General features: G+C 36.3%; 1 protein-coding gene across 1 annotated transcript in view; it reads right to left on the bottom strand.

Annotated features, from left to right (window-relative positions):
* Positions 1-17,210, bottom strand: part of LOC148227542 (uncharacterized) — a 28,818-nt gene that overhangs the window by 3,491 nt on the left and 8,117 nt on the right. The window contains exons 3-16 of the mRNA XM_088201995.1: positions 17,055-17,207; positions 16,833-16,975; positions 16,654-16,776; positions 16,486-16,554; positions 16,245-16,421; positions 16,060-16,173; positions 15,834-15,974; positions 15,620-15,761; positions 15,408-15,555; positions 15,184-15,347; positions 14,043-14,185; positions 13,768-13,942; positions 6,705-7,130; positions 19-4,719 (exon numbers count right to left, since the gene is read on the bottom strand). Coding sequence (XP_088058121.1) covers positions 19-4,719; positions 6,705-7,130; positions 13,768-13,942; positions 14,043-14,185; positions 15,184-15,347; positions 15,408-15,555; positions 15,620-15,761; positions 15,834-15,974; positions 16,060-16,173; positions 16,245-16,421; positions 16,486-16,554; positions 16,654-16,776; positions 16,833-16,975; positions 17,055-17,207 — 6,819 coding nt within the window. The remainder of the gene's footprint in view (positions 1-18; positions 4,720-6,704; positions 7,131-13,767; positions 13,943-14,042; positions 14,186-15,183; positions 15,348-15,407; positions 15,556-15,619; positions 15,762-15,833; positions 15,975-16,059; positions 16,174-16,244; positions 16,422-16,485; positions 16,555-16,653; positions 16,777-16,832; positions 16,976-17,054; positions 17,208-17,210) is intronic.

Below are 17,210 nucleotides of genomic sequence, written 5' to 3'. Positions count from 1 at the left end.
AAAAAATGAAATGCCTACCTGACATTGGTTTTATATTAGCCGTAGGCGGTTCAACTGTCGGCTTATCACCCTGATTGGAGCTTATCGAAGTTTTGACCGGTTGAATGTCAATTTGTTTTTGCATTACACTGACCTTTTGCGATAGTGTTTCTATTTGCTTATTTAACTGCGACACTTCCTCCTGTTGCACACTCGCTGCTTTATCTTTTTCTTTCTCTAGCTTTGACTTTAAAGCCAAGAGCTTAATATTTTCGGTATTTGCCTCTTCTAGTTTATTCTTAAAACTCTCGTTTGCTTCATTCATTGATATAATCTTATCTCTTGCTTCTATCAACTTCGATTTAGCTTTATCTTCAATCTCTTTACTTTTAGTCTTCAAATTGGCGATCTCTAGCTGTAGCGAATCATTTTCATCGGAGAGTTTAGTCGTGTTAGTTGTGAGCTCTGATATTTTTTCACCATAAATCTTTTCAATTTCAGCAAATCTTTGCTCATTATCAATATTAGAACTTTGTTCAGATCTTTGTTGCTCGGCCTTAATCTTCTCATCTAGTAAAGCTGAAAACTCATCGCGTTCCACTCTGAACTTATTTGCCGCACGACGCAACATTACTTCTTTATCCCGACACGAACCTAATTCTATCGTTTGATCCGCTAACTGTTGATTAATTTTAGTAATTTCATCCGTCTTCTCGATAATTGCAACTTTAACTGAATTTAGTTCAGACGACATTTGGGTCAGCTCCTTTCTCAAGTTATTGTTATCATTAATGTGCTTTTTAATCTCTTCATTTAACGTCTGATGTTTTTTATTTAATTGGCTGTTTTGTTCTTCAAATTTGGTTTTCTCCAATTTGTTAATCAACATTTCATCACGGACTTTCTTCAGATTCTCTTTTTCGCCAGTCAGCATCTTAGCTAACGTTTCTCGTTCGCTCTGCAGTCTCTTCCAATCTTCCGGATTAGTTTTGTTTGCTTTTTCCGATAAAGAATTAAACCTATTCTTCCATCTGATGCATTCGGCTCGAACATTCGAATTCTCCGTCACTAAATTATTGATTTTCTTTAACAAATCACCATTATTTTGCTCTACCGCCGATAACGACTCTTCTACTTTATTCAACGTCGACGATAACTCGTTTACGCGAACAAGTAGATTATCTCGTTCTTCACGAAGCAATGTATTATTATGAGAGATTGTGTTTAACGTCTCCAACTTTTTAATGACATCGACATGCTTCATCAAACTTGCACTGCTGGCATTATCAGAATTTTTATTCTTCATATCGTTGATGGTCTTTTCGGATATTTTTAATTCACATTTAATCCTTAGGTTTTCTTCTTGCATTGCATTAAATTTAGTACACTGTACATCTCTTTCTTTTCTTATGTAATTGATGATTTGCGTCAATTTAGAAATTGACTTCAAATCATTCTCAGATGAAGATGCATTCAAGGAGCTATCGTTCAATGACGATTCGTTCAACGTTTCCATTTGACGTTGCGACATTACATTCTGAGAATTAAATAATTCCAATTGATCTAAGAGTAATGAGTTATGTTGGTTAGAATCATCCAACTGTGATACGATCTCATTTTTTTCGCGTTCCAACTTGTCTTTACATTTTTCCCAATCAATTTTATGTTGGGCTAAATCTTTTTCAGCCCGATCACTTGAATCTCGCACGTCCATCATTTCGTTACGAAGCTCCTCTACATCTTTCTTCAAAGAAGCGATAATCTGAACGTTCTGATTGAACAACTGATCTTTCTCGAGATTATTCTCTTGAATAAGCAGCAAATCGTCAGTCAGTTCCAAAATCTTAATGTTAGCTTCGTCTAGATTGCTAATTTTTGTTTGCAACTCTTTCGACAAAGCATCGATTGTCTCTTGAGCTTGCGACAATTCACTCTTCAAATTTTTAGTGATCTCGTATTGACTGTTATTATAAAGTGACAATTCGGTCTCCAATTCCTTACACTTTTCATTCAATTCCTCAACTAAATTTTGCGAAGTGCTCAGTTCTGACTCTTTAGAATATTTATGTAGAGCATATTCGTCATTTAATTTTTTTAATTTTTGTTCAGCAGATTCAAACATACTAATGAGTTCCTTCTCGCGATTTTTATGGTAATCGACTTGCTGATGTGAAATATCAATTTGTAATACGCGATCTTTAAGTACACCCTCCATCTCGTTTACCTTTTGAGCCAAAGATTCGTATGGTTCACCATTAGAAGGAGATTGAAGTTCCTCTAAAATTTTGGTCTTTTCTTCTAATTCTTTTCGCAACGAAATTACCTCTTCATCCACATCATTCAAGTTATTTGGACGAGACTTCAATAAGCTGGTTTTTTCTTCTAGTTTCGATTGCAGCATTAAACATTCTCTAGAGAAGTTATCTAATTTACTTTCAAAGCTCGATTTGTTCGAGCTATGCTTGTTCTCAAACATATCTTTAATTATCTGCAAGTTATTTAATAACAAATTTTGATCTTGCAACTCCTCATTCAAACGATCTTTTTCGATAAGTAAAGCAGTATTAGATACCTGCAACGATGTACATTCATTCTCTACATTTTTCAACATTATTTCTGTTTGAGCCAACTTTTTTTCAGATCTGGACCCAGCCTCGCGTAAGAATTTCATCGAGCTCTCGTATTCTGAAATCTTCGACAATGACTTTTCACTTTTATTTTGAAGATCTGTAACCTTTCCCCTCTGCGCCACCAACTCGCCTTGCAAAAGTCTACCGTGTTCCAAATTTTTCTTTAAATCGCAAAAGCAAACTTTATATTTTTGGTTGAGATCGTTCCAATCTTTCCTCAATTTATCTATCTGAGCTAACAACATTTTAGTTTTTGATTCATAGTGTTCCTCCAATTTCTTATGATCCTCGTTATGTTGAAAGATCTGTTTCTTTGCGTCTTCCAACTGCGATTCGAGCAACTTAACATCTGGTTTATTTTCATAATTTTCATTAATCTCACTCTCGTCCATCTTTTCTACAGAATCATTGACAGACAATTCTACGTTTGCTTTATCGTGGTATAATTTTTTATACATATCTCTCTGCTTGATTGCAGACTTTAACTGTCTCGATTGACACTCATTTGAACTCTGCAGATCGGATACTTTTTCAGTGAGTATTTCCAGCTTCTTCTGCAATTCGCCCGATTCAATTTGTTCTTTGAAAGATTCCGTTTCTTCTTGTTTTTCAGTCAGTTCCCTGACAATCTTCAAAAGTTTTTGATTGTTAAACTGAAGCTGTTGGATATCTCCGAACGTGACTAAGTTGTTGGATATCAACGAAGACGAAGTAGCTCTGGAGTCGTCGATATTATTATGTAAGCTGCTACCGTTGTGTCCCGTGCCGCGGTTGATATCCAACTCTTTCAATAAAAAGCAAACTTGTTGATTCAAATCGTTCATCTGGCAGCGAAGTCTTTTATTTTCTCTGTCGTGAAGAGATGTCAGTTTGACAGCTTCGGCGTAATCTTCTCTGAGTTGTTTATATTCGGCTTCCACAGATTCCAATTGATGAGAAATGACAGAGTGATCGTTTACTATTTCGTCATATTGCGATTTGCATCTTTCAATATATGGAGCGCTCTCCTGCAGTTCGTTCATTAAATCGTTAAGTTCTTTTTTCACCCGTTTATTTTCATCGGTCTTCTTCGCCAGCTCCTCGGATACGCTCACCAATTCGCTATAAATTTCAACAAGAGATTTTCCAGATTTCAAAAACTCTTTAGTGACAAAAGTGGTAGGAGACATATGCGATAGTTCCAAATTAACAGAATCAGCTTTAAATTTGCTGCATTCGTTCTTCAATCCTTCTAACTCTTTTTTGAGTGAACTTATTTCGTTATTTTTTTGATGAATCGTCGATTCATATTGTAATTCATTCTGCATATTTTTCAACCCCAAAGTTCCGTATTTCTCTAGAGATTCTGTCAACAGTTTTTGCAGCTCAGCTGCTCCGTGTTCCAGCTCTTCGCATTTCAAATTAGAATCGTCACGCATACTCTTGTACAATTCTATCGACTTAGTTTTGGCATGCAACTTCTTTTGTAACTCATGGCATACTTTATCGTGTGCTTCGCGTTTAGAAACTAGATTCTTCTCAAGATTACCTATTTCCCCGTTGAGTTTAATCCGTTCGCTTTTCAAATACAAACTATATTCATCGGATATGTCTAGCTCCTGGGTCTTTGTGGCTAATTGTATTTCCAAGTTAGATATTTTTGAGGCGTAAGTAATTTGTGCAGTTTCCATATCTAAATGAGCTTTATTCAACGCCTTCGTCAAGTCGTAAATTCTCTCATTTAATATACTGCGATCCTGATCGAGCGACTCTTCCTTGTACCTCAGTGACAATTCTTTGGTTTGCAACTCACCGTTCTTTGCGATCATCTCGCAATTAGAATTGATCGTATTTTTTAATCGCATTGAACTTTGAGAGTACGTATCTTCCATGCGTTGCATTTTTTTGTTCAATTGCGTAATTATGTCCAATAATCCATTGCGCTCCTCCACTGCAGAATCTCTTTGCTTTCGAAAGCATTCCGAATTTGCGTTTAGTTTTTTTAATTCCAGTATTTGTAACTTTGAATTTTCTAATTCAACTATTGCATTCTCTAAATGCGACTTTATCTCTATTTCTATATTTTTGTTTAATTCCTCAGAAGAAAATTGAGACGATTTTTCAGGTTCATCTGAAATAAAATTAGTAACATAAAATTAGTAATATACAGTAAGCTATCTATCTCTAAATGGAATGATTGAACATTAAAGTTTATTGTAAATTAATTGAAAACTTTAGACTGGTACAAGTGCTTAGGTGGCGTCCTACGTAAGCTAATGCGAGGCGGCGCGAAAATAACAAACAGTCGCTGCTGCTTAGTGTCCTACTTGAGTCACATAGGGCACTTCAAGCAGCAGCGATGTTATTTGTTATTTTTGTATAGCATTCGCTTACCTAGGACGCTACGTTAGAGCTAAATAGATGGGGATACACGTTTTAAACCCTTTGCTGCTACTGTTTTTCAAAATTCTAGCAAGAAATGCTAACATTTATAATTATTTTTGAAAAAAAATTATATATTATTTATTTACATACTTTATTGTGCGTGCATGCAGTGCCACACTTCATGGCAACAAATTAAATGGTCAGAATTTAAATCAACTTTGGGTCAGAATAAATAACAAATGCTTAGAATAAAAATTATCAGAATTAATTTATAAATCAGAATTAAAATAATGAATGGTCATATGTATATTATTCAGGGTCAGAATAAAAACATAGGACGATCAGAATTAAAATATAGAACGGTCATGTAAAATAAAAAAAATATTATGACCTTTAACCACTTTACAGGCGGTCCCGCACGGGTGTGTGAATTTAGAAATGTCCATTACACGCGGTATCGAGCCTGTGCAGGAATATGAAAATCGGAGTTAAACGCAGTCTCACAAATAAACGTGATTATATTTGTCACTCGGCTTCCGAAAATATGCGGGACTCGATCGGCATTTCGTTTCAAGTAAAAAAAAAGTCACTTTTTTAATTAGCTGTGGAAGTCATAAATTAGAAAAATACAAGGCGGAGTGTTCCTTAAATTTTTGCCGCTTGAAGTATTTCTCAATTGTATTAGATGGGATGGAGACAATAACCCCCCCCCCCCCACCTTGAATGAATAGGTAGGTAGCAAAGCTGGCAAAACATATTCAAGTAAGCATCCTCGACTAATTGGGGTCGCTTTATCTTTCCAATAATTTGACACACTTTTATTACTATTTTGCCCCATATTTCTTAGAATTTATAAAGCGCAATATGTTTTTGTATGGAATGTGTTTTAAAAAAAAAGATATCTATATTTCTTTACGTCCATTGTTTATTATTATCCATTATTTAATCATTGTTTGCGATTTTTAAGAAATGGTAAAAATAATATTCACAATTTTTTTGGAACAATGCAAAAAATACTCTTTATGTAATTTCAAAACATAAATTTTGCCAAAAATATAAATTTTTAAATTTTTCCTATTTATATTTAATTATTTACTATTATAATTTCTAATAAAAAAATATGATTTTTTTGGAACACTGCAAAAAAACACCCGCATGTTAAGTGGTTAAATATAAATTCTGACCCCAAAAACACGAGCGTGGAACGGAAGTTTAACTATAAGGTCCAGAGTTTTGGACCTTATGATTTATTGTGAGCAGTAATAAAGAACATATGGTGATTGCATCGATTATTATATTATTCATTTCAATTGCCTTTCATTTTTGAACACAGAGCACTCTACGTTTTATCTAAAATTATAGCACAATACTCATATTCATAACAATAAAATCATATTGACCATTAGAGACTTTTACTATATTTTCGAAATGTTTTATTTAAGGTGACCAAGCGTCCTCCTTTGAAGAGGATTGTGCTCTTCAAAAATGTTATCCTTCTTTGTCTTCCATCAACAAAAATTTCCAAAAAGACCTGTAGCAATTATTTTTAGATCCCAATGCAATTTGTCGTTCTTTGTTCTCCTAGAACAAAAATTTCCGAGATGGCCTTTTTATGTTTAGTGTAACTTTGATATTTTCAAAACCTGGTCACCTTATTTTATTAGACAAACTTGACCTGTTTATATTACAATTTAATCAGTTTTATTATATTTAAATCAGAAATTATATTACCTATCGGAATTTCAGTTTTATCGACAGGATTTTCTACGACGTTCGATTCATCAACGTCCATACTCGCTGCGTCGTCTTTCGTTTGCACAACAAAAGGAACAGTCTCTGTCACCTCTTCCGTCAAAACCTCGCTGGGTTTATCGACATCCACATTTACGTTCGCCGGTAAGACTTCGCCAGAAGACGTTGTCTCCGTGTCCATATCTTCTACGTTTAACGCGATGGATTGCGCACTCGTCTCGACGAGCGAGGTTAGGTGCTCGGAATGCTCCGGAAGCGGTTGTAACTCGACATTTTCACGTCCAGATTCTTCTTCGCCGGTTGTCGCAGGTTGGTGTCGCGATTCGGCGACTTCAAGCTTGTTTTCGGGTTTCCCCGCGTCGGGATCCATACCGGCGCGTTTGACACCTACTAGGCCACAATGTCATCGGTGTCGACCATAATCAATTTATTTTTATAAATAATACAAGTCTGTTATAGCAATACCAATTATTGATGAACAAATACATCTACAAAGACAAACCCACCTATACAATAATTAATATAATGCGTATATAATATTACCGGCTAACTTAACAAAGACACGTTTTGAGATAATAAACTTGAAAAATATTCAACAATATTAATCCTTTCCCTGTAATATTATAACCAAGTCATAAACGTAACAGGTTTCCGTCAAATTTTAATTTACATGTGCATAATCCTGTTTTAACTATAAATTACAGTTATAATTTTGTGGATAAGGTATTAATCAATCTAATTAATCTAATTAACAATTTATACTAAACGTGTTTATTTATAGATATATCTAATAAATAAAAAAAATACGTTTTGAAAATATATTTGTTCAGGAACAATGACCAACCGCCAACCGCGTACAAGCACAGCATTCGACGATATAGAATAAAATTTTATTTTTAAGACAAGAGTTGGTTTATTTATTTAATCAGTCTGTGTCTAATTGCCACTCGTCACCTCCCGTCGCCCAAAAACTTATTATGTATAATATTGAGGAAATAATAGAATTATTAAAAAAATAGTCTATGAATATTTATTAATTTCTTATTTTTACCAATTGATTTTGTTTTCACTTTTGTCCTGTTAATTTTGCGATCAATTTGTGAGCAATGTTCGTGTGAGCCATAATCCGCGTAACCAATATTCCTGTGACCGATGTTCGTATGATCAATTGCCATGTGAGCAATGATCGTCGAACCTTTAGGCCGGTTTCACACGTGCCGGATGGATTCACCCGGCACCGGGCCGGCGCCGTTTACAAAGCTTTCACACGTGGCCGGTCTCTGGCCGGTTTCTGGCCGGTTTCTTTCCAACCCGACCTATACCCCGTCAACTGGTGCCAGTAATTTAGGATTAACGGCTTCACATAAGTCCTTCCACACATTTCGCGTTATTTTTTTATTTTTGTATGTATTCTACTAAGATAATTAAAAGAGATTACATTAATATAATTAAAATTTCGAGGTCTATTTCTTCCGCTATTGCCTAAACACGAGGAATATATTTAATAATTTTATTACAAGATACCACAATCACTGTCAACGGCCCGGTTCATGTTTGAGTTTTACCCCCACCACACTCAACTCGGTACCCGGCGCCGGACAGTTTAATGAGCGCGGCCGGCGACAACCCGGCAGTCAGCGTCGGGCCGGCGCCGGGTAGATTTGTCCGGCACGTCTGAAATGATAGGTACTAGCCCATACAACACCATCCCCACTACACGGCGCCGGCCCGGTGTCGGGCAAATCCACCCGGCACGTGTGAAACCGGCCTTATAGTATTGTAGCGCATGTAGGTTCTGATGGCTATTTAATAAAACGACCTTTTTGGAGAGCTCCAAATGCAGTCGATTGTAGTCGAGCAGTGGCACCGTCGTTGAAGTAAGTCAAAGACAATACTCATAACAAACAAGTTGTTTTCTCAGTTTCCCCGAGAATGGAAATAAAATCGTTCCGCAGAAATTTCTGGAAATAAGATTATGGGGGCCAATATAGATTTGTTATGGCCAAAACTGGTCGGCGCAGAAATAGCATTGTTGTGACGGTTTTCGCTCTCTCGACCGGCAAGCTTGTAAGGGTTCGGACGCGTGCCGTCGCGCGTCCGCCCCATTTTTGTAATGTAATCACTGTAACCTTAAATAAATATTACTGCAGCGGCTCAATCTGTGTCTCATTGCCAACCGCCATCATCACAGCCCCAAAACTGTTGACGCCGACGTGTTCCTGAGCACGCACATGGAGTCAGACGCAAAATGGCAGACACAGACGCCGCTGCAGTACAAAAGCCGAGCCGCTGCTGAGCTATTTGCTACCACCCCGCCGGTGCTTCCCTGGATCCGGACTCGAGCTGGCGGACCACCAAGACGATGGGCCTGCGCCTCCGACCATGAGCCGCCATCGTCAGCCACCATCGCCGCTGACAGCCGCCGCCGCCGACCACGTGACCCAGGAAGCACCCGGCGCCACCACGCGCCTCCAGCGAGAAGCCACCGAAGTGCTGCCGTAGACCAGGCTCGAGTGGACCACGCGTGACCCGTCATGCACCCGTAGGGCTACGCCCCCGCGACTCCGAGCTCGAACCGCATGTTCGGAGCCCGTCACGCACGCGCCCTGTGTAGCTGCACCGACGCACCACAGGGCCCCGAAAGGTGCTCCCGGACATGCCCGTTCTTCTCGCGACCCCTGGAGCCCTACGCGCCGCACGGGTCTACACGTGTTCCACTCGGCTTGGAGCGAAGCACGCCGCGCGTCACTGGAGGCCGCGCTCTCGCGCCTCATGGAGCCCTACACGCGCTTCCAGAAGCGGCGCCGCCACACCATGCGTCACGACTTTGCTACTTTTGTGCCGCCAGCATTTAATCAATAGCAGCGCCAAGGCCCCCATACCTCCCCCTGGTTATAGTTCGCAATTGTAAATTGCTAGGGCCGGAGCCGTATGGGGGCCAATATAGATTTGTTATGGCCAAAACTGGTCGGCGCAGAAATAGCATTGTTGTGACGGTTTTCGCTCTCTCGACCGGCAAGCTTGTAAGGGTTCGGACGCGTGCCGTCGCGCGTCCGCCCCATTTTTGTAATGTAATCACTGTAACCTTAAATAAATATTACTGCAGCGGCTCAATCTGTGTCTCATTGCCAACCGCCATCATCACAGCCCCAAAAATATGATAAGTCACTCTTTTATTTTTTCAACGTTAGCGTTTTTCGGAAATGAAATTGATACAATGCTTAATAGTTTTGTTTTCAGGCGGGTCTTTTCGTTCTCCCCAGGAGAGTGATCGTATGTATGCGGAGCGCGACTAACTGCTTTCATTCTATCCTCCCCTCTCATCCTCCATCGTGCCTCACACACAGGGCCAGCCCGAGGAGCGGTCTATACGGGCGGTAGTCCCCAAAAAGGGCGGCAATTACTCCAAGCGAAGGCACCATTTGGTTCTATTGAACACAGTAACGATATCTCCTTTATTCCTCGAAAAAAATTCGGAGATGACTTTTAAACAAGATTTTCCGTAACGACCACTTTTTAGCTCTTTCAGGAAAAAAATCCCAAATCACATTTGTTTTTTAGAGACCGGGGTTCGGAGTATTCTCGGGCCGGCTCTGCTCACATGCTGGCCTGATGCGACTATATGTAGATTGATTATCTTAAATAATATTATATTTACATTGTAAACGGGCCGACCCTAACAAGGGGAAACGAATCTTGTACTTATTTGACCTCACAATGAATTTTTTTTAAATTATGATTTACTTGAAGGTAATTACTAAGTAAGATAAAAGGTAAATTTTATTAAAACAACTGGACAATCGAGATGGAATAAAAACCCATTGTTCTATGCTAAACAAAAATAGTTGATATTTGATTTAAACGCCATAGATACGATACTGTTAAATCAATAAAGATTTATATGTTTGGTTTGTTCATTCAGTACATTCGTAATCAGAAATACGGTCATTTGACCAGTAACTCGGACTTTTTCAGTTTCATAATATTTTATTATATTGTGAAAATGTCAGTAATCGATCAAAAAATGGACGATAAAGTAACTGAGTGCTTTAATTTAAAAGTTGAAAATGATTATTATAATCCAATGGTAAAATTGGTTCACAAAATAAAGAAACCGGACCCTAACGCAATAACAAAAACAAATAAAGTGCTATGTTCAAAGTATTACTACACTACAGGTAATTCGCAAAGTAATGAAGTATTCGATAGCGAAGATGATTTAAATTCGATGAAATATTTCGATCCGTCAAAATTACATTTGATTAAATATATTATGAAAGACAACGAAAAGAAACAGCATGATCAAAATGTTAAAAATAACGTAATTGAAGGTGATACGCATAGATCCAGAATGAATAGGAAGCTACGTGAAAGAATCTTTGTGGAAGATGGCATAGAAGAGATAAAAACTGTTATCGATATTGATCCGCAGTTTTACAAAGCTGTCGACGGAAGACCTATCAAATGTAAAAGTAGTCTGAAAGAATATATTGCCGAATTAAAATACAGTGGATTGTCTTATTTGAAAGTTGGATTTATGATGGACGAAGTATTGCGAATTGAAAAGAAAATGTTAGAAGAACAGAATATTTACAAGAGTAATTGCGAAAAGCACAATAAATATATTGATTATTTCGAGCAATATTTGGAAGAAAATTATAATGATTCAATGGTAAAGATTAACAAATCTAAAGAAATAACCGAATTGTTGGATAAAAACGGGATTATATTCAATCAGCTGACAATCGAGTCAGGCATTTTGATTAGAAAACTATATAACTTGGCAGAGAAGAACGAAGAAGTTGAAGTGTATCAAGAATTTTTATACCACCTATCACCGGTTACGTGGAAGGAGTCCCATAGTTTCAGCAAGTCTACGATGAGTTTAAAAGATGGTAATAATGAAGACGATGTTATAAAATATCTTAGGGAACATTTTATAAGCCCTTCAAATGTCAAAGAACCAGAGTTATACTTCACGGAACCGGCTCAATTGAAAAAGATTCTCAGCAATATGAAAACACAGGATCTCACTAACTGGTCCAATTCGGAAAAGTTGATCGAATCTTTCGAGAAGCTTAATTATAATATGATGATCTTATCTGATTCTATCAAGCAAGAGTTCAGAACGATCGAAGAGTCGATGGAAGATCTGAAGAAAGCGATCGAATCCGAGGGAAACACAGCCAAAGATCTATACAACACGATAATGAGTATCATAAATTCTTGCTTTAATAAGGCGGTTTCTTCTGCTGACGTACTAAAGCTTAACGTTTGCGTTCAAGACGTTTACGAGAAATTAATTTTTCAAAACATGAGCTTCGAAACCTTCGACATGCTAAAGACACTAGAATCAGAGTATGAAACGAACATGAGGAAATTAGACAGCATTAATTTGGACTCTGTTAAATATGTGAAGTGTGAGAGTTATGCGGAAGATTTGAGAATAATGGACAGAGCCAATGAAGCAGCTAAGAAACTGAAAAAGCTGGAGATGTTATACGCCCACTTGAAGAGAGCATTAGAAGGCAAATAAATCAAATAATACAAAATATTTGTAGTGAAAATAAATCTTTATTTAATGTGAAGATATTACTTACCAGAAGAATATCATCACTAAAATCATGACTTACGATAAATACATTTTATGGAATTACATTACTTTTTACGACTGCACAAATGTTTTAAAAAGTGCAAATAGTTAATCCTTGAATAATTTAAATCTATTCTTCATAATTTGAAATAAATTCTGATGAAGGATTAAAACTTGCATGTTTAATTGTTGAGAGTATTATTTTTCGTAAATTTGTTTTATTCACATTTGTATTTATTGTGTCAGCAACATTAGCCTATCAGTATTTTTTATTATTAAAAATCAGTATAAAGAACAATCAAAATTACTACTAAACTCTGTTCTAAGCAACTTTGGCAATATTCTATTGACCAATTTGACTAAAGGTATAAGCCAATTGACTTTCTATTTATTTCATTGTCCCTCAAATTGTCGTAGGGACATTTTTTGAATCCACAGTAATAATGAATAGCAATAAAATATTTTCTGAAAATGATTATAATATGATATACTATCAATATTATATTTATTATAAATTGAAAAAACGTAGGCAATTAATTATAAACAAATATATACATATACATAATTTAAATTTCATATCATAATTTTTAAAAATCTTTAAAAAGTTACCACGTCAATAAATAATAGTAAAACAAAATCTTATTTATTTATATAATATTAAGTAATAATTCTTAACCTCTCAGAAAATTCATATTGTAATTAATGACTTCGCCATAAAGCAACGTAATACATATCAAAGCTAACTAAAGTTGCAATGCAAAATTCCTTACTATGGAATATTGATGAAAGAGATAGAACAGAGTATAGACAGTAACATTTGTATAGATACTATTCAAGTTACTGATAGTTTACTTATTAAATAACTATTTGCTGATGCAAATTATCGTATTACATTACAAGTCGTGATAATAACCAAAAATACAGTATCAAAAAAGAAAAAAAATTATAAACACGTATAACGAATATGACCGTAATAATTATAAACATGTATTTATTTAATAATTGTAGTCTTTATTAAAATTACACATCAATTTCTGTACAAGAATTAATTTTTAATATACAAAAAGTAACTAAACGAGTTTTTAAATAACTTTTAAAAAATATTTAATCATGTACACGTAGAAAACACACATCGTATCACTTATAGTGAGATTGACACGTCACCAAAACATCCATATGAATAAATTAGTCTCAGTCAAGAACGTAAACAATCATATGGAAATAGTTAATAAACTTAAATTACACTGTTTCACTTTAAAATCTTTTGAAGAACGTCGGTGGCCTCCTTACAATGTGACGACCTCCTCTTGCTCTTTGTGGAGATATAAAACCCCTACGGTTAGCATCTAAAAATAATACAAATGCATAATGTTATTTAAACATTTTTAATATTAGTCAAGAAAATAGTTTTATCATATTAAACAACTATACAAATCAATCAATTTTAACCTGAATTCCACACAATCGGCATCGGCCTTTGATGATCTGTCGGGCGAGGAGTGCCAACATGTGTAGTATGCATTCCGCGGCGAGTTGGTTTCATTCCCCTGTGAGTAAAGCCACTTCGCGATGGAGTGGTAACTGTAGCCGTCGTGCTCGCTTCAGCTTCGCGGCCCTCTTCAAGCTAACAAAAAATATGATGTCATTATTTTAACAAATCCAATATACATGTATGATGTAAATATAAACATATATCAATGTGAATAGAAAATCAAATAATTTACCGTAAAACTAGAAGACTGCGAACTAACGGCAGATGCTTCGTCATCCATTGCGTTTCCGTCTGATATGCAACCGTCTACTTCTGCTTCGGAACTTTCAAGCGATGCTGTATTATCATCTGCAGATGTAGCAATGCTTGGTTCATCTAAAATAATCGTTTCACAAATATGGCTTAATAATACATGCAGATTGTTTTAAAAGGATATTCTTATTTTTATATTTAAATCAACGCGGGTAAATCAAATTAAAAGGTTGCAACACGGATTGCAATTTGTTCAAAATATAAACAGGAGTAATGATAAGTATATCGAACATATAGTAGTAAATCCAAACTTGCCATCTCTTTCTCAATTATGAATAATGATGAAATGGATAGCTCTCGAACTACTGTGTTAACACAAATACGGTATAGGTTCGTTTTGAAAATATTCTCTTTTGTTGTGCATTTTGTCTTCAATACACTTCTCGAGTAAGGATCTGGTATAATTAGTCCCGTTGGGTTCGAGTTTTTTTAGTTTAGCAATGCTAAATATTTTTTACATTGAGGATATTGTGTTTTGTTCGTTGTTATTGTCAAAGCACTGTAATTAATGTTTTGGGGTAAAAAAATCCTGCAAGAAGTTCGAATGCAATTCAGTCTGCTCGATCACTCCGTTGTGAAACAATTTCTTTTGTTACTATTATTATAAATATTATTTTTCCTGTGAATTGCTCCGATAAAATTTGCAACTGCCCTAAACATTTAATAAAAACGCAAGTTACTACTATGTGGTGAATTACCGTTAATTGAACACAAGCATTTGTCTTTAATAATTTTATTGCTCATTTAACAATATTTTTCATCAATTTATTTTGAGCCGAAAGAACGTATTAATATCTGCTAGGCCGTTTCGCAGTGCTTTCAAGTAAAAGTTAAAGGCTTACCAAGACATGGAGCAATGAATACCCATATACCTCCTCATCAAAACCAAAGAAATTTCGATATAAAAAATATTAAAGGTTTTCATTTTTCACCTACTTACATAAAAAGATATCGACTTGTTACCCAAAATGTATCGTCTCTTTTTTGCTAATGAATATTAACAAAAAACAGTTTCAACCTCAAATTATTCGAATTTAATAAAAAATATATAACATAACTACCATTAGGGGCACGGTTGTGTGGTGTCAATTGAGGAGCGAGATCAGGATGAGTATCTTCTATTACACCACTAGTTGTGCCGGCGCCGCTTTCATTAAAAGTGAATCGAGCTTCATTAGATGCCATTCCTCTAGAAGACATTGGAGATCTGACTGCTTCTCCGAACCTACGTGAAACATTAAACAATTAATATGCTATAAAGCAATTAAACTTATAAAATACATACCCGTCATTCCTTGCTGGAACGTATAGGGTCGGAGTTGAGGGTACGATGCTATCGTCGCCGTCTTCGTAAGCACCGCTGACGACCGCCGAAGTCACACCGCCGCCGCCACCTGCACCTAGCATAAGAAAGCCGCTATCAATGCCGTTTCCTAAATTATAAAATGAAACTATTAACATCTAGTGAATAATGATATAATCGTAGCAGTAAAATACCACTGGAGATAGTTTCAATTTGCTGCTCTTGAAGTTGCGATGATGAGAGAAGGTTTGACAATAAAGCCGGGCGTTCGGCAGCGTGTGTTTCAACATTTGACGACCTCCCAATCCCATCGTCGCCTCTAACATTTTGTGCATCCTAAAGATAATGTGAATTTAGTTTTGAATAACTAAACTTAATTTTTAATTGATTATTAAAAATATTTATTACCTGAGAATTGGAAAATTCTGCTTCGTTACTTCTAGATACGTTTTCTCCAATATCAGCCTCTTCGACGATTCTCAGTTCTCGGGTTGAGCCATCTTTCCCTTCATCTGCATCATTCTCGTCCTCAATGTCATAGATTCGATCCTAAAATATTGTATTTATAATGTAATTATTTTCTACAAAAACGGTTTAACTACTCATTATGTAAAAAATACGCTCTGTAACAAACCTGGAATGTTTCATCATCTTCGGAATCAGGGAAGCTAACATCATCTTCTTGATCCCTTAGAGACGATGTAGGTACTTGATAATCAGCCTCGGAGTCAGTCACCCGTTGAAAACTCTGTATTTTATAAAGTAATAATATTTATTATTTACCGCATAAATTGAGGGTCTGTAAAAAAAAATACTAACTTGATTCTTAGCTCTTTTTAGAATGGTTTTTTGTTGCAGTTGAGTCGATCCCATGTGGGGTCTTTTAAATGGTCTAAGTATTTCGCTTTTGCTGGTATTTGTTGCGCTGCTATTACTTGGACCATGAGATGTTGTCACAGTGGAACTTGAGTTACCACCAGATGAACTAGAAGCTTGCTGAAAATAATAAAACAGAACAGTAATATACATCGAAACGTTTTGACGTCTGTAATATTTTTACCTGTTGATGCATATGGGAAGTTTGCATTTCACTTGTTGACTCCATGCGCGGCATCACAAGAGCTACAACCTAAAAAAACATGTTTCATTATAAAAGACATTTTATATTTTATATTTTTTTAAATATGTATTTTAAATTATTTTTTCTAAAATACATATTGCAACATGCCTGCTGTGGTCCGACTTGCGAAGGCCCCGCCGACTGTGGAACCGCTTGCGAGACAACAGTGCCAGCAGATATCTCACTATCCTCAGACAGCTCGACATCCATATCCTTGAAAGGTTTCGAAAACTATTACATTACGTATGATTATCTAAATTACTCAAGATACAATAATATTGAATTACTTGGGTGGATTCAGGCGGGGGAACTGTTATGTGGCGCGAATGCGCTTGATGTAAGCGGACTCCTACTGAAGAACTGCTGGGCATAAATTCTGTAGCGTGATGGGAACTACTCGGAGTGGAAGACATATCTCCGGTTACATTTCCTGAAAGGTAATGAAATACCCAAGTCATGCATTTTCGTATACACTATGGAATTATAAAACATGATGTTATAAATCACACCTGTCGTATGAGGAGCTTGATGAACTATTCCTTGAACTTGAGCTGTGGGCGGTAATGTGACTGTCGTTCGTATAATTGATGCCATTGGTTTAATCGAAGCTAAGGGAGTTTCCCCTGCTACTCGTCTATTTCCATCGCGAGGAGAAGCAACACCTT

This window comes from Plectrocnemia conspersa, unplaced genomic scaffold (assembly GCF_051122295.1).
Source record: "Plectrocnemia conspersa isolate PC_06_02 unplaced genomic scaffold, ASM5112229v1 ptg000013l, whole genome shotgun sequence".
NCBI classification, from domain to species: Eukaryota; Metazoa; Arthropoda; class Insecta; order Trichoptera; family Polycentropodidae; genus Plectrocnemia; species Plectrocnemia conspersa.
The sequence above is the reverse complement of the archived record's forward strand: the minus strand, read 5'-3'. Positions and strand labels throughout refer to the sequence as shown.